Source organism: Gordionus sp. m RMFG-2023, chromosome 5, assembly GCF_954871325.1.
Source record: "Gordionus sp. m RMFG-2023 chromosome 5, tfGorSpeb1-WG-v2, whole genome shotgun sequence".
Lineage (NCBI taxonomy): Eukaryota > Metazoa > Nematomorpha > Gordioida > Chordodea > Parachordodidae > Gordionus > Gordionus sp. m RMFG-2023.
The window spans coordinates 2,336,533-2,361,006 of NC_088779.1; the positions used below are offsets into that span (position 1 = coordinate 2,336,533).

At 32.2% G+C, this 24,474-nt stretch overlaps 1 protein-coding gene across 1 annotated transcript in view; it reads left to right on the top strand.

Annotated features, from left to right (window-relative positions):
* Positions 1-24,474, top strand: part of LOC135929922 (disco-interacting protein 2 homolog C-like) — a 49,449-nt gene that overhangs the window by 18,652 nt on the left and 6,323 nt on the right. Inside the window, exons 3-35 of the mRNA XM_065466666.1 lie at positions 517-957; positions 1,400-1,564; positions 2,087-2,238; positions 2,660-2,927; positions 6,600-6,658; positions 6,805-6,862; positions 6,977-7,056; positions 7,239-7,362; positions 7,968-8,059; positions 8,188-8,298; positions 8,368-8,560; positions 8,725-8,895; positions 9,290-9,378; positions 9,981-10,083; positions 10,737-10,801; positions 11,129-11,222; positions 12,284-12,403; positions 14,423-14,537; positions 14,930-15,141; positions 15,239-15,375; positions 16,399-16,479; positions 16,777-16,904; positions 17,392-17,476; positions 17,712-17,810; positions 18,027-18,159; positions 18,273-18,382; positions 18,763-18,846; positions 19,005-19,128; positions 19,332-19,373; positions 19,993-20,132; positions 20,622-20,879; positions 21,372-21,502; positions 23,931-24,022. Coding sequence (XP_065322738.1) covers positions 517-957; positions 1,400-1,564; positions 2,087-2,238; positions 2,660-2,927; positions 6,600-6,658; positions 6,805-6,862; positions 6,977-7,056; positions 7,239-7,362; positions 7,968-8,059; positions 8,188-8,298; positions 8,368-8,560; positions 8,725-8,895; positions 9,290-9,378; positions 9,981-10,083; positions 10,737-10,801; positions 11,129-11,222; positions 12,284-12,403; positions 14,423-14,537; positions 14,930-15,141; positions 15,239-15,375; positions 16,399-16,479; positions 16,777-16,904; positions 17,392-17,476; positions 17,712-17,810; positions 18,027-18,159; positions 18,273-18,382; positions 18,763-18,846; positions 19,005-19,128; positions 19,332-19,373; positions 19,993-20,132; positions 20,622-20,879; positions 21,372-21,502; positions 23,931-24,022 — 4,356 coding nt within the window. The remainder of the gene's footprint in view (positions 1-516; positions 958-1,399; positions 1,565-2,086; positions 2,239-2,659; positions 2,928-6,599; positions 6,659-6,804; positions 6,863-6,976; positions 7,057-7,238; positions 7,363-7,967; positions 8,060-8,187; positions 8,299-8,367; positions 8,561-8,724; positions 8,896-9,289; positions 9,379-9,980; positions 10,084-10,736; positions 10,802-11,128; positions 11,223-12,283; positions 12,404-14,422; positions 14,538-14,929; positions 15,142-15,238; positions 15,376-16,398; positions 16,480-16,776; positions 16,905-17,391; positions 17,477-17,711; positions 17,811-18,026; positions 18,160-18,272; positions 18,383-18,762; positions 18,847-19,004; positions 19,129-19,331; positions 19,374-19,992; positions 20,133-20,621; positions 20,880-21,371; positions 21,503-23,930; positions 24,023-24,474) is intronic.

Here is a 24,474-nt window from a genome sequence, read left to right on the forward strand (position 1 = left end):
ATAAAGAAATCTATTGAATGGCTAATAAAATAATAGGAAAATTTGCCAATCTTTGATATTTTTTTTTAATTACTCTGTTTAATTAATTTACGCTCACCTTTGAGCGTAGCTTTTCGACATTACGCGGCAAAATTATTTAGAAGCGTTTTTATAAAAATAAATAAAATTAGTTATTTATATTTTACGAAAAACCCCCGAAGACTTATTCTTTTATTAAATGTTTGCCAATCCGCACCGCGGATCATTCTGTAAACTTTTAGGTGCGGAGCGCGAATTTGCGCTAACTGTTAATGTAGGTTAAAGGTCTCCTCTTTATTTTATAATGATAAACAGCTGTTTAAGTAGAATTTGAATGATTTTTTTAGACTAAAAAGATATAAGAATATGTGCTTTAAGCGTTTTTTATAAGGTTACCGAAATAGAACCCCAAAAATGTGTTCTAGCTATATTTTATGAATGGAATGCTATTCATAACGCGGGCTTTTAAATTATATTTTATATTATACTGAACGAAAGGGTTTGAGAAAAATCAAAAGGCATCTCCGGAAAAATTAACCGACCAAAAACCTATATTTCGGCCCAACACTGGTTTCATAAGCTCTACCGACGAAGATGGCGAAATAGGATGCGAAGGTCGGACGGATCAGGTGACCGCTATAACTATGCGGCTGAAACTGTCGGACCACGATGGTACCTACGAAAGACCAATATCTATCGTCGACCGGGAAAAATCGCCCCAAAATGAGCGAAAACTCACCAAAAATTCGGACAAAGCGCGAATGATTAGATTACCCCACCGTAAAACTCCCAGGAGCTCTAAACAGCTATTCAAAAATGCCAATGGGGTCCACGGTTCCCCGGGTTCGATGCCCCAAGAAGTTGATCGCGAAAACGCTACGAGGTCACATGCTCAAGCTTTCAACAAAATAACGCGCAACGAGAGCAGATATACCTCGGGTAGGAATTTTTTTTCTACTTCATATTCATTGGAAAATCGTTAAGAAAGGAATGAAGAGAGAAAGAAAGAATGGAAGAAATAAAGAAAATAAAAAAAAAATCTTGATTTTCCCTATGTTTTTAAACACGCAAATAAAACGTATACATGAACAACAACGACTAATAACGGTAATTAATTTATCAAATCGAGGAATGAATGAATGAACGATGGATATGATTAATATAAAGCTGTAAAAAAAAATTTCTGCCGCATAGCAAACGAACCTATTGAGTTGAAGGGTGTCAATAATTTTTCGGAAATTTACTGGAGAACATTTTTTTCCGTTTTAAATATTCGAAAAACACCTGTGAATTTTCCCTAAATCATTTTTTAATTAGATTAAAGCACGTGATGAATATTCATGTACGACTATTTATTATAAATAATACTCTATCGATAAAGATACTCGTCAAGAGGCCGTGGACCGAGCCCTCAAAAGTGGGGAATCGCAATTGCCTTCCGTCCTCGCTCCCCATAGAAGAAAAACATCCCGCCTCTCTTCGATCAACGCCTTCGCCGCTGAACTCGCCCCAAATGGGCACTCGTCACCCAACACCAAAACTTCCGGTAAGATTGTAATTTAATTTATTTAAAATTATTCCTTATATAAAAATTGCTACAAAAAAGTTTAATCCCCAAAATTAACCAACCACCCATTATTCTGCCGATTCTGTGAATGCCACACCGTTACTTAATATCCTATTACCCTCGAGTACAAATATTATTTAGACAGCTGTAGAGGAATAGAAAGTCATATAGTCCGGTTCAGATCCCTACACGGTCAGAATAAATTTCCTCCAAAATGATCAACTATTTTAAATCTTATATACTTGGAACCATTTGGGTTTTAAATTCGACCACTATGCAGCCAACCCAAGATTAAACCCGGACTGTTTGCCCTCCTCTATGCAGAGGTGTAACCGTTTATAGACATAGCTGACCCCGGTTTTTAATTTGGTTATTTTACTAACCGCTTTGGGCTTTTGGGTTTTAAAAAAAATGGACCTCTAACGGTCCGAACCCCTGGATATCTAATATATATAAAAAAAATACAAACTTTTCTATATTTCGATCAATTATTACTCTCAGACGATTCCTCCATCCCGGCCAAGATTACCGACTCGGAACTCAGCTCTAGTCTCTCCAGAACCAACACCGAGAATAGCGGAAACAGTTCCCACGCCACGTACGACCTCAAACACTGCTATTACTACAACGACACGAAAGAAAAGGCGGGAATGGTTAGCTATAATTTTCTTTGCTTATTTGAAGAATTTTTTTTTAAAAAAAAACGTTTTGTAGAAGTTCCAAATTTTTCTTTTTTGGATTGGGAAGGTTCGGGCCGGGTCGGGCCTAATATTTATGGTTTACAACGAATGTGCTTCATATATTCATTCTCTTCAATATGGCTGACTCTGGAAATTGTTCAGTATGCCTGTCTTTTTTTAAAGATGTCACATGATTCTATGAGAAATGTAACCCCCTAGATACTGAATCGCGACAGCTGTTTACATATAAATATTTCATAATTATTATTTTCTTAGTATCTCATTTGATATATTTTTGAACCTGGAATACTTAAAATTGATCTTTTTGCTATTTCAAAAGTTTTTTTAAAAAAAAAACCGAAACTGTACATTTTAACACTAATGCACACAATAGGTTACCAAGCTTGCTAACTCTCGTGACGACACTGCTAACGTTAACTTGCCAAAATACTATTTCGATCACCAAACCGAGGGAGGTGCCCCTAACCCTCCCCCACTCTCGAAAATCCCCGGGATATCGCCGGAAACGTTGAACGATTTCAGCCGACATCCCGAGCGATCCACTAGCAGCGAAATAGACGGAAGAAGTTACAGCATAAACATCAACCAAGATTCGCTCGTGGGTCCGCCCGAGAATGGGCACCCCGCCCATCCTGAAAATGGTTTTTAATAATAAATATAATCTCATTTTTTTTTAACATAGTTCGCGCGGAAACTTTTTGATTAGAAACCGGCGCGGGCCGGTCTTGTCCAAACTGATTGTTTGGCGCCCGTAAAATAATTTTATGCAAGTTACCCCACAGCTCCATAATTTTTTATGACGGAAAAAGATATAGATTTTAAGCCTAATTCTAATCTTTAAAAAAATTTACATAATAACGGTCCGTGGGGCGGGCTGGCCGTGCCGACCTCTAACTATGACGTCAGGGAGAATTCTATAGGGAAAATCATTTATCTTCGTGTTTTTATTTCCTCGAAAAAAATGGCAGAAAGTATAGGCTGGAACAAAATGACTATAGGTTTTTTTTTACCGCTTCCGGCCTAACCCGAATGTTAAATTTAAATTTTCCGCCCTGAACGAGTCCTAGTTTGCATCCGAACGCGGAGCTAATTTTTTCTTTTTTTTAAATATCCATTTCTTTCTTTAAATTTCTATTTCTTTTTTTTTTAAAAATTTACAATAAACGAAAATAGTCATCTGGTAATTTAATATCTTAAAAGATTTAATATTGTACTGCGGGCAAACTAACCCCCATTTTTTTTAAACATTACCTTAAACTCACATATGACGCATGCGCTTTGTACCAAAATTAGTTTTTATGGGGTGGGTTAATTAATTGGAACGAAATAAAAGATATTAAATATATATATCTGAGTCATTGAAATGAATGAATGAAAGAAATATTTTAAATTAATTTACACTCAAATTATTTAGAGATTTCATGGATATTTTAATCATCACCATTTTGTTATTTTTAAATGTTTTTTTTGGGGGGGGGGGAAATGGCATATCAGTTGTTATTATAAAATAAAATAATATTTTTGCTTGTTTGGGTCTTCAATCGATTTTATATAATATAATAGATTAATTCGTAATAATTGAGAAATTCATGTAAACCTTAACCCATATCTTTCCATTATTATTATTAAAATATATATATATTTTTTTTATAAATTTACAAGTATGGAAGAAGTAAAAAAGAAAGAAAAGGAAGAATGAAAGAAAGAAAAGGGATTAAGAAAGAAAAGGAAGAATGAAAGAAAGAAAGATAAAAAAAAACTCGTTTTTTAATTTGTTTATTATTCGAATTCGGGAATATCGATTCGAATAATTTTTAAATCCGTAAGGTAGAAAGAGAGAGAAAGAAAAGGTTATAAGCTATAAATTCGATACTAAAAATAAATAAATAAATGAATGGAAGAGCGAAAGAAGAGAATGAAATTAGGCAATATAAAAAAGAAACGAAAAATCGTTTTCGAATAATAAAAATACCTGTTACCAAAAAAGCCCCCCCCCCTGCCACTGTCCCTATACATTTTATTTTTGTCCTGCTCTTAATTTTAACCTAAATATCTCTTAGCGCGCAAACTCAGTTCCTCCCAAAAGCTGATGGGTAAAAAAAATTTTTTTTGAAATTATGCCTTTGGATTCTCTTTCCCCGCCTTAGGCTGGATCCACCGGATGGTAGTGTCAGCTCGATTTCGCGTATTTTTTTAAACCGGATTCACTCAAGATTTTTTAACCAATAATAAATTACCACAACAGGTGGCGGAAAGGTTTGGACACCTGTTGGCGAAATATTGAGGTTTTTAGGATAAAAATAAGTCGAGACATTTAACCAACACTACTCATAATGGCATTCGTCGATCCTCATTTGTCATTATTTTATTTATTGTTAAGTTCCAAAATGTCAAAAAAAATACTATTCGCAAAAAATATACGCTCTTTTTTGCGAATATAAAAATAAAAAAAACATGTCCAAAATATAAATTCTGATAAAAAATTTAATATACGATTTCGTTAAAATTTTAAAACTTTTGAAAGTTTTATAAAAAAAAAAAATTTCGAAAAAAAATTTAGGACATAGCTTAAAATATATATGTATTTTATTAAAAGCCTTACACTATGTCTTGTTTTTTAAAATAAAATTTTAATAACTCTTATTTTTCTTTAAGATATTAAGAGAATATGAAAGAGAGAGAGAAAGAAAGAAAGAAAAATTTAAGATATTAAGAAAGAAAGAAATAAATTTTAAGATAATAAGAGAATAAGAAAGAAAGAGAGAAATTTAAGATATTAAAGAGAATAAAGAAAGATATAATGAATGAAAGAAAAAATAAATAAATAAAATACTAAATTATTTTGAAAATAAATTATTAATATCATTACAAGTAAATACGAGACACCACACGACTCTTTAATGAGACACGAATAAAAATTCATCAATTTAATATATTTTGTAAAAAAATGAAAAAACGAAAATTGACTAAATAATTTATTCGCAATTATTATGTAATCTTTTTACGACCAGTCGCGTTTTTTTTCTAAAATATTTATCTGTCTTTTGTCATGTCTGTGGTTTTTTTTTATAAAAAAAAAGATGCGTTTAATATTAAAACAAAAATTGGAGGGGTTTTATTGATTATTTTATTGGGAATTTTCCGTGCCGGGTTTTTAAGAATTCGTTATTTGACGGCCCGAATACCGGGTTATCTCCGGATGAAAGATAAAATAAAATAGAGCGGAGAAATAAAGAAAAATTAATTAATTTAAAAATTTTAAAAAAAATTTATTATTACAATTGTTACGAACGATTTTACTGTAAACCAAAGTCATTCAACCTTAAATTAAAATATAAATTTTTTAAAAATAAAACTTTTATCGAGGAGATAAAAGTTGCTTTTTTTACTCTTTCACAGCTGGTTAGTTATAGTTATTTAAATAGAAAAAAATTACCTTTACTTTATATTTAAAAAAAATTTCCTAATTTTTTAAATTTATTATAAAATTCTAATCATTCCTCTAGGATTGGATTTTAATGTTGGGGCCATTTTTTTGCTTCTGATTGACACCATATCATCCTACAACGCTTTTTCGTAAATAATATAACCGATTTTATAATTTTTGATATACGATATATTTAAGGTTTTTTTTTAAAATTAATAGTAGAAGAGAAATAAAATGATTGGACAAAGAAAAAAAGAAAGAAAGAAAGATTTTTCGCAAAATGACATTTCGCGCCAATTTTTTTTTTCTGTACGCGATAATTCTTCCGTAACGGCCCATAATAATTTTTTTTATGAAGGAAAAAAATTCATAAAATTACCCAAATTGTAAACTTTTTTAAAAAAAATTTGCTCTTAGCCTGGACCTTAAACAGCTGACAGTTTTTTAAAATTTGAAATCATTATTTTTTCGATTATTATTTATTATTTACGAATTGAATAGAAGATAAAAATTGATCTACGGATTTTAAGAATCGATCAGCTGTTAAATCGCGATCGCAATCGCGCCATTATGATATTCAAGGTGATTCCGCTAAATATTTTGCGCAAATTACCCGCCGAAAATCTCTTTTTAGTTACGCGGCGGGCGGGGCTTAAGAATTTTACTCTAGATGGTAACTTTGTTTATGTATTAGATCGAAATAATTAAATTGGTTATCATTTATTAGATATTTATTTAATTTATTACGGGACATTTTTAACTCGGGGTGTGTCATCAATCCCACGTGGGTTACAAATGGCATACGAGGCCTGATTGGTCCATTAATCACAAATACTCTGATAATATCTTTTACGTGCCATTTTTTTTCTAAATATTTAAATAAAAGACACTAGCCACCCGGGGCGCGTTTCAAACAAAATTCAGCAATTACTGAATACTCTCAAAGTAATTTTAAAGTAAATAAATTTATAAAGAAGAAAATGAGAAAAGAAGGAAGAACGAAAGAAAGAAAGAAAGAAAGAAATCATAATATGAGAAAAAAAAAAGGGAGATTTGATTGGCATATTTTTATTTGTTTCTATTTTATGCAGAAGCCTCGGCAGAGACTCTTGGACGAATTTTTCAAGGACGAAGATTCGGAACTCGAAGGTAAATAATATTTCTTAGATTGTCATTATTTTATTTTTCGGTTATCGGGTAGCTCAAACCGGTTTAAACGGTAATCCGGACCGATGTATGTTATAGTATAAATTTTTTGTGTAGATTATCAACGCTCAAGCGAAACCGATTATCCGAAAGCCGAAGGATCCGTCATATCACCCACCATAGGACAACCCCTGACAGTTTATATCATTCTTTTTTCTGTTCTTATATATATATATATATACTACTAAAAAAATTTTGATTAATTTTACAATTCGGAGATCGGAAAAGAATGGAATGGATTGAGGAAGGAAGGAAAAGGGAAAATAAAGAAATGTATATCGAATAAATTATGATCCCCACCTTCTTTTTTTTTATGAAGCCACAAATCGGAAAGCCTAAATCCTTGGAGGAAGCGCTCATAAGGTACGGGGCAGCCACGCCAAAATGCCCGGCGTTTATGGTTCTAGACCCTAACACTCGAGCCTACAATACTCTCACCTACGGTTAGCGAAACTTATCTCATTTTCAAAATGGTCTCCGTTTTTTTCTCGGGGCTACTTTGTGAAAAGAACTAAAAAAAATGATGGCAATTAAAAAAAGAAGATGGGAAAGAGAAGAAAGGAAAAGCGGTGAAAAGAGAAAATGACGTCAATGTGTTATTTTTTTAAAAAACCTTATATTATTTTTTTTGAGCCTATTTTTTTTAAAAAGTTTTTAAAAAAAATCTGATTTTACCGGAAATGTATGCCGCCATGTTTGGAATACTATATACCACGTGGATCTCAGACAATCTTTTCCACGAACTTTCATTTAAAAACCTTAACATCGATTATATTAAAATTTTTCCTTATATTTTTTTAATGTAAATTTATAAATGACTCCAAAGGTTAACAGCAAAATTGTCTACTGCAATTTCCTTGAGTTGGACCATAAAATCACTTACGATAACCTAACTCGATTTGCCAAATTATTTTTATTTTTTTTTTAATAAATTTTATTTTGAAAATGTTTTAAAATGCTTTTTTTTTTCGTTCTCATTACTGCTAAAAAAACCTTATTTTTTTTTTTAAGAATATTTTTTTCTTTTTTTTTTACATCTATTATATAGGTAAATTCTTGAGGAGGGCTCACAAAATATCCTATTGCTTGCTCAACAAATGGCGCTCTCAGGGCCAAATTTACCTCAAACCTGGTGACAGGGTAAATACTAATTATTAATAAATGAAAGAAGGAAAGAAATAAAAGAAGGAAAGAAAAGAAAAGAACCGTTTTGTAAGTATATTAATTTTTTTTTTCTTGTCGGCACAAAATTAAACTAAATACGAAAGGTAGCCTTGGTTTACCCGAATACGAACCCCGTGTCCTTCGCTTGCGCTTTTTACGGCTGCCTTCTCTCCGGATTCGTTCCAGTGCCGGTTGACGTTCCCTTCTCCAAAAGAGTAATTTTTAAAAAAAAGATGGCCGTAATAAATTTTAATTTGCTATCAAAAAACAATAACTCGATACAGGACGCTTGCTTTCAGCAAATCGGATTTTCCCTTTCGTCTTGTAACGCCTGTTTAGCCCTAACATCGGACGCGTGTTTGAAAGCGTTGCCCAAAATATTCGGCGAGGCCGAGCGCAAGGCGAACCGCGGTCAATCCACTTCCGCCCCGCCACAATTTCGGGAATCCCCTTTGGGAAATTTGACGCCCGTTCAAAGTTTTATGAGCATTCTTTTTTTAGCTCCATATATATTTGCAGAATTAGAAAAACGAAAATAAAATGACAAAAAAAATCTAACATATCATTATTTAAGAAATAAAATCCCATTTTCGCATAACACGAGACATCTCATAATATATCATTTTACCCCGTATCCCCAGGTCCGGATCCTATGTGCCACAACGGAACTTCCGGTGAAGGTAATAACCACAAAACGACCACATTTTCCGCCAAAAACGTGAGCGAGGGCGGTCTCGAAATCAAGGGTTACAAGTCGTGGCCAACCGTAACATGGTTTTCCGCCGAAAGGATCCCTTGCAAGCCTCCGAAAGGTTTTTTCTTCTCTCCCTTTATTATACACAATTTAAATACTCGCAGAGGTATTCTACGTATTATCCCTGTTGCGGATGTAAAAACAAAATTAAATTTCCGGTCAGGCCATTTTTAGTAATCGCTTATTCCTCCCCTTCTCCCCCAAGGTAAAAATAAAACTAAATTTAATGCTAACTAACCCCTTCCATAAATAAAATTTATTTGGGAGGATGAGCCTACAGGTCTCTACTGTCCTCTATCTCTAGTATAATGTTTTGTTTAAAATGAAGGTTATATAATAATAAAAGGGGAGGGGGGGGGGGTTGGTGGGATGGATGGAGCTAAGATATAATTCAAAGAAGATTATAATCGAGTTACGGTAATAATGTCTAAAACACAAAAAAATGTGTTTAGGTTGGCAACCCCCTGGACATAACGAAATGTACCATAACGACATAGAAAGAAATGGTCATATTGGCGAAGACGACGTAGCCTATATCGAAGTGACGAATTTGTTTTACATATATATTTATATTTTTTTTTAAAGTGACCTTTATAGTCATTGAAAAGGTCAACTTAAATTCGTTCTCTTTTAACTGGGTTACATCATATTTTTCTCCTTTCAATTAGCGCGGTCCTTGATTTAGCTATAAGAAATAGGAGTTCTCATATCTAGTTCCCAAATTGTATATTTGTGACCGTATTGGGGGGGGGGATCTTAAACCACCCTTCAGATGTCGATGTATTGTCGAATGCTTGAATATTGTAAGTTGCTTCTAGTAGGCCGAAGATTAGTTGGGATCAAGATCCTTTTCTGCAGGAATTTCTTCCATTCACCTATCCCTTTACATCGAAATTTTAAAAAAAAATTATAATCGACGTTAAAATTAATATTTTTCATACTTCAAACTCCGAATTTATTGGAATCCCCTGATTGACACCAAAAAAGAATCGATCAGTAAACCCATATTATTGTAGCACACCCCACTACTGCATTATTTTAAATAACGTGAGATGGAGATAGAACAATATTATAATAAAATTCCCTACCGAAGGATATTATTTTTTATTTTGTCGGGAAAATAAAATACGACATTTTTTTTAGCATTCCACCAGCGTAGATCGAAGCGTGAAAGGGGTGTGCGTTACCAAATCAGCCATGCTGAATCATTGCAAGGCGCTCACCATGGCTTGCAATTACAAACAAGGTTTTATTTTTATTTAGTTCAATTTTAAATCGATGATTTGTCTACCCTCAGTTGTGCCAATGACATAATAATACCTAGGCTGACGACGATATATTCATAATGCATTTGAAAGCGTCGTTGAATGCAAATCAGCTGGATCCGCCATTTTGGTAGCCTATATAGAAATTATTCTCAAGTTAATAACTACTATTAAATTGATAACTTGCTTCCTTATTATGACGATGATCAGGCAATTTTCTATGATAAAGTTTGCGTCAAGACATAGGAATAAATTGGCCTCTCGTTGAAATTTTTTTAAATAATGATATGGGTAACCAAAATGGCCTCCCCAGCTGTTTTCATTGATGTACACTTTTATTGAATGCATCGTCAGACTAGGCATTATTATATGTCATTCAGTTGTACATACTTAGAAGTCCTCTTAAGCAACCATTTTATGGTTTTTATTTTAAAATATATGTCCAAAATAGAATAAAAATTTTTAAAAAGTGTCAACTTAGTCATCGTGTACACCATAAAATGGCATCTACAGCTGACTCCTAAAGTATTCTACACTTTTAAATGCATTTTAGCGAATAAATCGTCAAATCTAGTTCGTATATATTATAATATAATATGTATCGGTTTAAATCATTAAAAAAAATATATTTCAGGTGAAATTATGGTGTGCGTTTTGGATTTCAAAAAAGATGTCGGGCTCTGGCACGCCATTTTAACGGTAAAAAAATTTTCTTCTAAAATTCTAGAAATTTCGATTTAAAAAAAAATTCCCCCCCCCCCCTCTCTCTTACAGTTATTTTTTTTTCCTTTTCTTTTTAGAAAAAAAAAATTGATATGATTTTTTTCTAGGAATTGGGTTGCTTAATCTATGTTTTACTATAATTATTTTATTCTATCCCCGGTCGGGCCAATAAGGTCCGGGGTAAAAAAGCCCTAGAGATTTCGGTTCAGGTTTGTATTTTTCAAAAAATAATGTCAAAATGGACACCCGCTTACCGATTTTTTTTTTAAAAAAATTTGTTTGTTTTTTTTTTGTTTATAAAAGAGCGTTTACAACGGGATGCACGTGATATTCATTCCTTATTCCCTCATGAAGGTTAACCCCGCCATCTGGATGCACATGATCACCAAATTCAAAGGTCTCGCTTTATTCATTATTTTTCAGAGGACCTGCAAAATGTTAAAACTTAGCCGGTTTCTTTATCTTTGATCATTTACGGCCCCTGGTGTGGCCTACAGCCCACTGATTTTTGGCGCCATTTTAACTATCCGCTCTAAGTTAGTTTGTATTAAATATGTCACATTAAATTCGATGAGGAGATTTTATTAAAAAAATTAGTTTTATTTACAATTTAAATATATGTTGACGTTTTATTTAACGAAAGAGACGCCTTGCATATATTATATTATATTATATATCTTGCCGTTATGGTTTATCGAATGACATATAACAATACCTAGACTGACCCCTTGTCATATATTATATTATATATTATATATCTTGCCGTTATGGTTTATCCAATGACATATAATAATTCCTAGACTGGCGATGCAATAACGCATTTGAAAGCGTCGTTGAATGCAAATCAGCTGGATCCGCCATTTTGTTAACTCATATAGGTAATTATCAGAGTTGTTAAAAGATACTTTTTAAATGGATCTAGATACAGATACATCGTCTAAAATAATATCTAGATACAGATATTTTAATCAAATATCTATCTAGATACGATACAGATACCACATTTTTATATCTAGATACAGGATCTAGATATTTGTATCTAGATCCTTTAACAACTCTGGTAATTATTGTTAAAATAAAAACTATTAAATTGATAACTTGCTTCCCTATTGTCTCGATGATCAGGCAATTCTTTAATAAAGTTTGCGCCAGACATAGGAATAAATTGGCCTTTTGTTTAAAATTTTTAACAAGGATATGGATAATCAAAATGACGTCCCCAGCTGTTTTCATAGATGTACACTTCTTTTATTGAATGCATCGTCAGTCTAGCTATTATCATGTATCATTACTCTTGTTTATGATTTATTTTTTTATTAAAAATGGCGAGAAAGCTAAATTTTTTTTATTTTTTTTATTCTACTGTTAACACGTGGAAGGAAAGAAAGAAATGAAAAGGGAGAAAATATTCATTTATTGACAAAAATTAAATTAAATTTATATCATGTCCATTCTAAGCCAGCGCGGCCATAGTGAAATCCAGGGACCTGCATTGGGGTCTGCTCGCTCATAAGGATCACAAGGATATTAACCTCAGTTCGCTCAACGTATTAATCGTGGCCGACGGTAGTAACCCTTGTAAGAGTTATTATCTTTTTTTTTAATTATCGATTTAATATTTCGTTTCATTTGCATTTCGAAAATGAAATCGTACAAAATAAAAATTTGCATTTTAAATTCCTTTATTTTTTTTAATCTTGTTAACCATACGAACACCCGTAATTGTTTCCTTTGACCGATTCGTCAACCGCGGTATTCCCTGTCCAAGAGAAGAATCGAGACGTTTGTAAGCGGCGAAATGATTTTTTACGATATTAGTAGAAATACTAGAAGAGCTACAAGAAGAGCGGATATATGAACACAGAGAGGATGCCATATGTATCTACAAGACCAAAAAGGTCTGGGCGTGTGGTGGAGACCACCTGATGAGATTTGTTCATAGGAACTCAGAGGGGATACCTTAGATATATCTACATGATCAAGAAGATGTTGGGCGTGTGGTGGAGACCATCTTTGTGAGTTGTTCCGAACACATTATAGCCAGTAAACAATGAATCAGTAATAGGGAGTACCGCTATTGATTGAATCAGCAAAAAGAGCAAATAAGGGTGTTCTTATGATTAACAACAAATTAAGGGAGAAAGGATGTCGCGATTATCATCGACAAAAAAAAGAAGTTTATATACAAATTTTATTTCGTAAAAGTTAATCGAAAATGAAAAGAAATGAAAGGTTGGTGTCATATTTGTCATATTATTTTGTTTAATATTTATCGCATTTATAAATAGTCGCCTGATTTTATATATCACGTGTAGAACACGTGATTTCTTTGTCCCAAAAAAAAGTATAAAAGGGACGAGATTTTAATAATAATAAATGACTTTTTGATTTTTTTTTGTAGATATATGTATTTGGACAATAAAATTTTTGGTTTAACAAAAGGATATTATATTATACGAAATTAAGGAAGAAAAAGAAATTATTTTCATTTTCAATATGTAAATGAAACGAGTATGTATATATAGCGCTATTGTATTATTATAATTGGGGTGGTTTTTGAATCGTTAAAAATTGGAAATTTCTCTTATATTTCTTAGAAAATTTTAAAAATAAATTTGAAATTGATATTAATTATTAAAGAATAAAATGTTATAGAATAAATTGTGGGCGATTGTATTGAATAAACACGTGTTGTTGATGGTTAAGAATATTAAATAAAGTTCTTTATTTTCCAAAAAGATAAAAAAAAAGGTTAGAACATTATCATAATCATCTTGGTATATATACAAAATTAACATCAATTTAATATTAAAATATCATGTAATATGACGTTTTTTAGCCTTAAACCTTCTACAATACAAAAAATCTATTAATAACATTGTTACTTCAATACAACCAATCTATTAATATGCAACATTAATAAATGATAAAAGTATGTAAACACTTGTATTTAAGTTGAGTTATCAGAAAAATTAATTGCTAAAAATAAGTGGAAATAATATCCCATTGCTCCCAATTTGATTACCAATTTGGGAAATTAAACTGGTAATTTGGATGATATTTCCTCTATTTTTAGCCATTTTTTAAAAATCTCAACTTAAATACAAGTGTTTACTCCCCTGACATCTATTAACATCAGTTATTTTATAGGAGATGATATAAGAGAGATTCCCAATTTTTTAGCCTTTGTTTTAGCGATTTAGAACGGGAACCATCATATTGAGAATCTATTTTTCACTTTTATACATAAAATAAATTAAATCTGTTAATAAAATTATTTTTTTTGGGTTAAATTTTTAAAGTTTTGTATATTTTTTTTTTGTTTGAAATTAATTAAAATTGAATAAACATACAATTCGATTAATATCAATTTTATTTTATAATGAGAATTATTATTAATTTCATATCTTAAATTACCAAGAAAAAGAATTAAAATGAAGACAAAAAAATTGTAATCATTAAAAAAAAAAGCTAAAAATACCCCTTCTTTCCAATACAAGAATGGATAAGGAAAAAAAAAAAATAAATGTAAAGAAATTTAAATAAAAAGAAAATAATTCTTATAGATATACTCATTTATTTATGAATATAAAATAGGGTCGCTCTCATCCGCCGACGCCTTTTACCAGGCCTTCAAGAATAAGGGCCTGCGACACGAAGCCATATGTCCCTGTTCCGGTTCTCCGGAATCGTTAACCCTATCCGTTAAAAGGTATTCATTTAGCAAATAATTCCTATACTTACATTACCCAATTCTAACCTTCAGTTCCATTGTTCCATCTGCGCGCCCTTCAATCAAACCTTCCCATTTTTTTGATTGGGTCTTTTCTGGTGTCATTAAATCACCTAACTTTGGGCGCCTAATCCCAGCATTCAAGCCTTTAGCTTTAAAAAATGATTTGAACTTCTAAGTCGAGCCTTAAAAATTGAGTCGTGTACTACCTTTTTTATTCTTTATTCCTCTCGTTTTTTCTTTTCTTTTAATTTTATTTCCTTTTTTTTCATTCTTCTTTGTTTTCATTATTTTGCAATTCTTTCTTTTTCATTTCATTTCATTTCATTTCTCATATATATATATATATTTACCCAACATTTACTCTAAAGACCGATTCCTACCATCCCGAATCCCGCTTGCAATTCCTCCCTCGATAATTCGATCGATCTTTCGCCGTCTTTGGAAGAGGAACATGCCGAGAGGATTCACAACCGAATAACTCTATCGATGTCCCACCTGAGCCACGGGCTGATCAGGGTAGACCCCCATAATAGTCTAACCTCCCTAACGTTGAGGGGTCTGGGCCAACCTTTACCGGGATGTAAGATGATATGTACACCTTATCTCCTTTAATTTGATTCGTTGAAACTTTAAATTTTATATCATTTTAATGATCGATTTAATTCATCTTATCGCAGCCGTCGTAGTGGTAGTCGAGGTCGAAGGGGACCCCACCCTGTGCAAGTCCGATCAGATTGGCGAGATATGCGTGGCCTCCGATTCAACCGCCAGCTCTTATTGGGGATTGAAAGGATTGACCAACTCCAATTTCAAAGTTATATTTAGTGCCAACTCTTTCCGTTCTTCTTTTAACATTATAATAAATTACCACCTTTTATGGCTTACTTAATGGTTTCAGTTCAGAAAAACCCCCAATTTTTATATCTTTGGAAGAGTCCTAACCTTTATGGCTGAACTGTTGAGATAATCAACCAAAATGCCAAAGGGGAAATTAGTGATAATATATAGATATATAATATATTACATTAAAATTGTACGCGTTGTAAGTAAATTGATTGGTATAGTGTTGTTAAGCTGGCCGACCCGATTTTGGGCCGATGTTTAATAAACGGCCCGATTGTGATTTTAGGCAAAATAATATTAGGTGTAAGTCCGGAGAATTCGCTCGTAGATGGCAGAAATGGTTTGGACTTTTATTTTACTCGAATCTCTGGGCTCGCATAATATTATTCTGGCTTGAATCTTAATCCGGGCCGCTAAGAACTTCTTCAATGGCGATTTCAATGTTTACCCAGGTTGGCCTGTTTTCCCTCTGATTTGATCATCAGGAAATTTTGTAGCAAGGTTTTTACAATCGGATACCCTTCTTGACATCAACCACACTCCGTTATAAAAATTGATTTGTTGCGCCTTGAAAAATTTAATATACCGTTTCTTTTTGACGAAAAGGCGTTTAACACTACCTTCCAAATTTAATGGGATTTTAGAGATAGAACGTCGTAATTAAGTGACTCTAGCACCAACACCGAAAAATTTTGAAAATTAAGGAGACCCTTGCCCTCATTGGCTCACATTAACTTCGATTTTATATCACGTTTTTTTTTAAAAAAATTTAAGGCTGGCCCTGATTCGTAGTTTTTTTTAATCGCCTGATTAATTTGATATACGTTATTTATTATTAGTCCAGCCAGATACGTATAATTTTTTTGGCTCGTTCGGGGACCGGGGCTTGGTGGTCTGATATTTATTAATTTACGCAAGCGCACATTGCCCCCCCCCCCCCCCCCCCCATATATCCTTATATATATAATTCTAATTTTTTATTTCGAAACATAAGGTTCAGCCTTTGGATAGGAGCGGCCTTTCAATCAGCGATAAAATATTCGTTCGGACAGGGTTATTGGGCTTTGTATCGCCAGTAAATTTATTGTTTTATTCTTTCTTCCTTTCTTTTCCTTTCTTTCTTTCTTAAAAAAATAAATAATAAAGTACACATATTAATAGAGGATTTATTTGTAATAAGAAATTTTACAGGATTTATTGAGATGGGGTCCATTTTGTTTATCTTTGATCCCAACACTTCTGATAAGTTAAAATTATTACTTTTCTTCCGATCACTACTTTAAAATAGTTTTGTTTTTTTTCTCTTTCAAAAAAAAAAACAGTAAATTATAACTGACCAAAAATCCTAATTTTTTTTTTTTTGAAATTTAAGCTCGGGTCCGTTTTCGTCAATGGTTGTCGCGAGGGCCTCATGACGGTCAGTAAAAGGAGGCATAACGTGGACGATTTGATAGCGACGGTTCTCGCGGTGCAGCCCATGAAATTCATATACCGTGGAAGGTTTGTCTTGTTTTTTTATCGCTAAATTATATTATTTGTTTCCATACGATTTTTGAGGTAAATGGCGCGAATGTTTTACAAAACATATCCGACTCCGCTATAATTTGGTAATCTGCATAATCACCTTCCGCCCGCCCTCCCCCCATCCCACCCTTCTTTCTTATATTTTTCTGTTTGGCTCTAGATTTTATCATTTATTTTATTTCATTTTTATAAATAATGGGGAAAAAAATAGTTATTTCAAATCAAATTTTTTTGTAATTATTCAACCCCGTTCCTTGTGGAACTTCTTGCATTTAAAAACTTTATTAATCATTCGGATCTGAATCAAATTGGTTTTGTTAGAATATTTCATATGAATACAAATATTATCCAATTTATATTATTTTTTTTTAGTTAAGCTTCCAGGGAATGTCTTTAAGTAGTAAAGAAAGAAAGAAAAGAAAAAAAGAATATAATCAAATTTTACAATGTTTCTTTTTAAAAGGCTCGCCATCTTTTCCGTCAAAGTTCTCCGAGACGAACGAATAGTCATAATAGCCGAGCAAAGACCCGATTGTTCCGAGGAGGATGTAAGGATCCTTATTTATATATATAATATCCTAAATACGGTTTGGAACAGCTGATCATAACCACCACCCCCTCTTCCGTACCATTTAAAAAAAAGAAGATAATGATCGATAAGGTGGTGCAGGGTTCGAACCACCACTTGAAAAATTAGATATCACATACATATACTATTATAATAAGCAAGATTTATTGGAATATCGTATTCCTGTATTATTATTTTATTTTTTTTTAAAAAAGAGTTTCAATTGGATGAGCCGGGTACTTCAAGCCATTGACAGTATTCATCGAGTCGGGGTATATTGCCTGGCGTTAACGGCCCCCAACCAAATTCCTAAAGTAAATAAAATTCTAATTGGTTTATATTTTTACCGTATTTTTTTTTTTATTTCCGTACGATATAATCTTAAAGATTTGGGTATACGGGAATTCATAGAAATATTGGGAATATAGATTGGCAGGTTTGCTGGGAAATTCCTTTCAATAATTTAACAACTACATTTTACGACTTTGATTATATACTAGATTTTTAATTTTCTTCAATAAATAATTCAGACATCTTTGGGCGGCATCTTGATAAGCGAAGTTAAGAGGAAGTACTTGGAAGGATGCTTACATCCGGTCAACATACTCATGTGCCCCCATGCCTGCGTGCTTAATTTGCCCAAACCTAGGGAGAGACCTCCTGGTAAAGTATATTCTCCAACAATTATATAGAATGAATAGGAAAGAAATGGAAACCCGAAGATAAACATTTAAATTCCTCAGTTTTTTGCTCATTTATTTTTCTTCATGAAACAGAGGTGTCCCCCGGCTCTCAATACGTGGGGAATATGGTGAAGGGCGAACGGTTCGCTACGGCTCAGGGACTTAAAAAGAGCTCTTATTTGGATAAGGACGAGAATATTAAAGTAATACTTTTTGCGATAACATTTTAACTCCATTTTTTTATTTCTGGCGGTTACTATCCAAAAATCGTCTGTTTTTGTACTGTTCTTTTTTTTTTGAGAAAAAACCCCCCGCTAAACCAAGTTTTCTTTAGCTGAAGAAAATTACCATCTCATCCTGGAGGTAAACCGGGGGGTTTTAATCAACTTAGTTAATTTTTGCGATTCGGAGCCTATACGCATTTCGACGCGATATTTGCTCGAGCGATTTTGGAAGTTAACATCCGAATCGCTAAGTACGCTTTAATTCTGAAATGGCCTAAGGATCGTGTCGCATTTTATCTTTCGCTAAAGAATGAATAAATTATTTTTTTTTCAAAATTATTTATTGCCATCTCTCTCAGGGTAACAAGTCAATCACCCATTCGCTCAAATGGCGAGCTTCGAATAGCCCGGAAACGGTTGCCTTTAACCTATTATCTTCTAAAGTAAAAAAAAATTTTTTTAAAAAAAATATTCATCTGGAAGGAATGAAAGAAAGAAAGAAAGAAAGAAAGAAAAGAAGGAAAGAAAAAAGAAAGAAAGAATGAAACCTATATTATACCGTTTTGTTTTATTTACTTATTTTTTTTTGATTTACCGGAAGGCGGCATTGTCGACCAGCCTCACCTTTTCGCAACTTCACAAAAAGGCCGAAAAGTTGGCTTGCTTCTTGTCCGAAAAATCTGGCATAATGGTCGGTGATCACGTGGCATTGTTGTACATCCCCGGTATGCGTAATTTAACCCTTTCATTTCTCTTTTTTTAAAAAAAACTAACTAACATTTATTTTAATAAGGTTTAAAATTGTCTAATTTGAGCGGAGATTAAAATTGTCTAATTTGAGCGGAAGTTAAAATTGTCTAATTTGAGTCATAGTCATTTATCGAAATTGTTGAAATTCTCATAATTTTATTTTGTTAAAACAAAACAGGTTTGGACTTCGTATCTTCCTTTTATGGATGCCTTTATATAAGTAATGGTCAACTTAATAAATTGAATAATTACACATTTACTTTCGAAGATAGTAACGAATGAAGTTCCTTTTCTTTAAAAAAAGTAACGACGTTACTTTACAGCGCGCTATTTTTTGATATATATAGCAATTACTTATTTTATTTTTTTTAAAAAAAAACAATACTTTTAAATTTGATTGCCATAATTCATAATACAAAAAGCTAACGTCAATGATGTTATTTCTAAATGTTGAGTTCGAACATTTGCGATGATCGATCCACCCAAATATTTAAAAATTATTTGAATCTTTATTGCGATCGGTGGATAAGACCATTTGATATCTTTGTAATTCTTTTGTTCTTGTAAAGCTTTGTATGGCCCTAATGAAATAATGAGATATTAGTTTTCGATACAAATTACCACTTATTTTTCGAATTTAATAACCCGAAAAACGCTCCAATTCTTCGGGTAAGATGACATTGTATCAATATACTCATTTACATGAATGCCGAAACTGCTTATAACATCTGCCCACAAATTGACCAATCCAAAGGACAACATTTGTACTATTGGCGCCTAAATATAAATGATGATAAAACGAATATATTATTTTATTTTTTTAAAAATTACCTTTTAAGATATGGTCCCGGTGCCTATACGCCCATTTAACGCTGGCAACGTGGCGTCTACTCTAACGACCATAAGGCTCATCGTTGAAATCAGCAAAGCCAAGTTGATTCTGACATCATCCTACCTCCATAAGCTCATCAAATCTAAAGTAACACAATGCATGAGCTTTACATTGTCATTTCCCGCGAAAACACTGTCAAATGCATTGCCACGAAAAATATTATGTGCCATGTTTTCGCGGTTTTACACTCGCCGTAAGTGTAGTAAATGCATTTATGGGGAAAAATGGCGTAATACGCATATTGTATTATATAATATTTATGGAAGGAAGTTAAAAAAATTATACTATACCACAAGGGAGAGCGGATTTTCAGGATTGTCAAGAAGGATTTATAGATTGATTGATGTGTTCTCTTTTTTTAAAAAAATTTACCCTACGTCGAAGGCCTTTTTTTAAACTTTTCATTGGCTCCGATCTATTTTTCATGTAAGTCCACTAGGAAAGATGGGACTTGAGACAGTTGCATCGTAAATAGATTAAAAGCTAACGAACAGTTAAAACTTAAAAAGAAATAGAATTTCAAAAATTGGCAGCTTTTCCATTCAGAATTTTTGTTGAATATAAATTTATAAATAGGAAGCAAACTCTATCATAGACTACAAATCCTGGCCTCCCATAGTTGAAACAGACGACTTGCCCAAGAAAAAACAAAATTGGACTTCGGAAAGTTTCCTGAATCAGAACTATAACCGCGTTTCCAAAAATAATCCCAAGATCGAACCAATCCCTAATGGGGATACTGAGGATAGTATTGGCAATCGGATATCGAATAAGACCGATACGGCTTATCTAGACTTCAGCGTGAGCACTAACGGGACCCTCATAGGCGTCAAAGTAATATACATACCAAATAAAGTATTGAAATTATTATGTCGATTCGGTGAGTATATGATTGATCTATCTTCATAATGATGAATTTGAATTATTAGCATTTGTTTTACATAAAATTTTCTAGTCAGATTGTGATATGATTTACTAGAAGTTATAGGTTTTAGAAATATTATCCATTTTCCTATTTGGCTAATTCTTGCCATATCACATTTTATAATGATTTAATATAGTAACATCTAAGTCACCTTACTTTAAGAAAATGTTTAATATGTTTTATACTTATATTATTTTATTAGATTGTGACATATCTCGATTTGTATGTTAGTATAGATGAAAATCGTCTTTAGATAATATATCTATATTTTTTTCGAGAGTGGCAGCGCTCACTTGATTGACCAATTCAGCTTAGTTCTTTATAGCTGTACTTTATTTCTTATTAATCTCTATATTTCAGTACAACCTTTTTTTTTACATAATTAATGAACGACCGACAAGATAAGCCACGTAGCTCTCGTGAACCTCTGCAAAAGTTTGAAAGTCGCTTGCGAGCTATATCCTTCCCGCTTGATTTCTCTGTGCTTGGACCCTTACTCAGGGTTGGGTCTGCACCTTTGGTGTTTCGATAGGTTAGATTTCTTACACGTATATTTAAAAAAAATATGTTTTGAACTATAAACAATTTTTTTTATAAAAAAAGATCAAAATATCCTTTTTTTGAAAGATTATTTGGGAATATTAGGCGCAGAGGATAGGTGATATAATGACATATAATAAATCAGCTGATGACATTGACAGGCCATTTTGATTTCCCATAGAAGAGGATTTTTTTTTATAAATTGAAACTTGATTTTTTTTAAAAAACAAGTTTTCATGAACCTTTAGTTAAAATTATTTACGGAAACAAAAATGGCGTATCACCAGTTGGTTTGTATCAATACATATTAAAATGAATAGATCGTCCGCCAATCATAGATAGTTAGCGGTGTTGTTAAATGCTCGATTTGAGTCGATTTTTAAACGACCAATTGGATATTTTCGCCAGAAAAATAGTTTTGAATCTCGAAACTTCGCTCATGAATGTCCAAACCTTTGTGCAGAGTTGTTACGCGCTACTTTTAAAAGTAGCGCGCTACCGCTATCGCTATTTGTCGAAAAAAGTAGCGCGCTATTAGCTACTATTTTTAAAAAGTAGCTTTAGCTACTTTTTAAGCTACCTTTTGTTAAAAAAAATTACAAACAAATTTTTTATTTTTTTGCTTATAATGTTATTGTATAATAAATATATAAAAATCAACATTTATAAATATTAAAATATAGTTCGTTTTGATTATAAAAAAAATTATGTAATAAAAATAAATATTTATGGTAATTTGTTGCATTATCATCCCCAAGTCTAGAGCGACGATCAGAAAGTATAAATTTTGCCTTATTAAATAATCTCTCGACACTAGCACTTGAGGGTAAGGGCGTATTTAATCTTATATACATATTTTTAATATAAGATAGATTATCAATAATTTTATTTGTAAGTACATCGTATGTCTAACATCCTATTATCATTTTGAGGGCTAATGCCACAGATCTTCTTTTTAAAGTTCTAGGGTCTAGCTGTGATTTCAAAATAAGCTCAAAAATATTTAATCAGATTAATTTATAAATATAAATAAGTTTTTACCTTCTGTTGTGTGTTCAACTATCTCCGTGGTACATATATATGATATCTCTGATAACTCTATTATTAGAGCATCTTTCATCATTTTAAAGTTATCTGCTATTTTATCCATTAGTGTCTGTCGGCATAAAATTGTTGTACCAGGGGATAGAGTTTTAATCATCATGGTAAATGATGGATTATCAACTAAGAACATTGGCTGAACTGTATAAATTATAAAATCAACTTATCAGCCAATTTCTGAGAACTATTGTCATTTGCATTATTAATTAATTTGGTTTGAATTGAATTAGTCTTTTTGGATGTAGAGTCGCCTATACCAAAATTATTTAGATGTTTCTCCATTTCCTTAAAACTCATGAACAGTCTTATAAATTAAATATTATTAGAATGTAAAAATGACAATTTACCTTTAGGTGTTTCTTGAGGTTGATTTGAGGAATATTTTTTTTTACATTTTAAACAAATAAATTTGAAACCAGTTTTGGTTATACATTTATTTTAAAAAATTTTCAAATCTAGGGAATGGGAAATTTGTATTATAGCTATTAAGAACATTTTCTTCCCTGGTATCTTCCATTTCATTAATATCATTGTCTGAATCACTTTCAACGATTTGGATATCCATAGGCGATGACATTTTAAATTATTAACACGTGATTTAGGTTTATAATACAAATGAAAATATAAATTACAAATTGAAATTATATTTTAATTTCAAAATTGAATAATAAATCATAAAAATTATAATTAATTATGATATTATATTTAAATTTTTATGTTTACACTTACCTTCATTATATTTTTTAAAAGTAGCGAATTAGCGGCTACTTAGCTTCTTTCAAAAAAAGTAGCGCGCTAAAAAATTAAATAATTACAAAAAAAGTAGCCGCTATTAGCTATAGCTACCAAAAAAGTTAGCGCAGCGCGCTACTTTAACAACTTTACCTTTGTGCCATCTACGAGTGATACATAAGGCTCTACTATTATTTTATTATAGACAAAATATTGAGTTAGCCGTTTTTAAAAAAGAAATGGGCACAGATCGAGCCGTTTAGCAACACTGGATAGTATTTTGATATCATTGAGATGGCCATATCAAGTGATTTCATTTTTTTTTCCATGTCTCCTTCTGCAGGAACAACAACACATATCCCTTGTTAGAGATCCCCTCAGCCCGAGAAATTATATTACAGTGGTTCCCCAACCCCGGTCCATATATTAATTCACATTTTCCGAGATTTTTTTAAAAAATAAATCCCGGCATAGCTCGGCTCGAATAGTTATTTTTTACGCAAGCAAGACGCCTGGTTTACATCAGCTGATTTTATAGTAACTATATCGTCAGATATTAAAAAAAATTGTTTTTTTTTAAATTAAAGCGTCTACTCTGGTCATCAAACAATGCTGATCGCACCTGCCGAATTGGATATGCATCCTTTCCTATGGCTGTCGGCTATTAGTCAATACAAAAGTTTATATCATCAATTTATTTTATTCCATTATTTTTTAAACATTATTAATTGCGATTTGTCTTAATTTTAAATTTAGACGGTCGCTATTTTACTGATCGCTTTCCTTTTACGCCTCGGACGTCGTAAAGAGTCTTTAAAAAACAATTTCCGTTCGAAAAATTTTTTCGTTTTTGTTAAAAGCAAAATATCTTAATTTTTTTTTCGTAGTTTTGCGCATGCTCGTTTCATAACTTTATTTTAAAATATGCATACATCTCGGAACAGCGTCTAATTTAGGAATCAGAACTACTTTAGTACCAGAACCTGTTTTCGTATCCTCTGATTCATTATGAAATCTAATTTAATTCTATATTTTATATGCGCACCCCGCGCAAGACAATGTTGTCATGCCAAAATGGATACCAATATGTGTTGGACCAATCAAAATGTTTCTTATTTTTTTTATTTTATA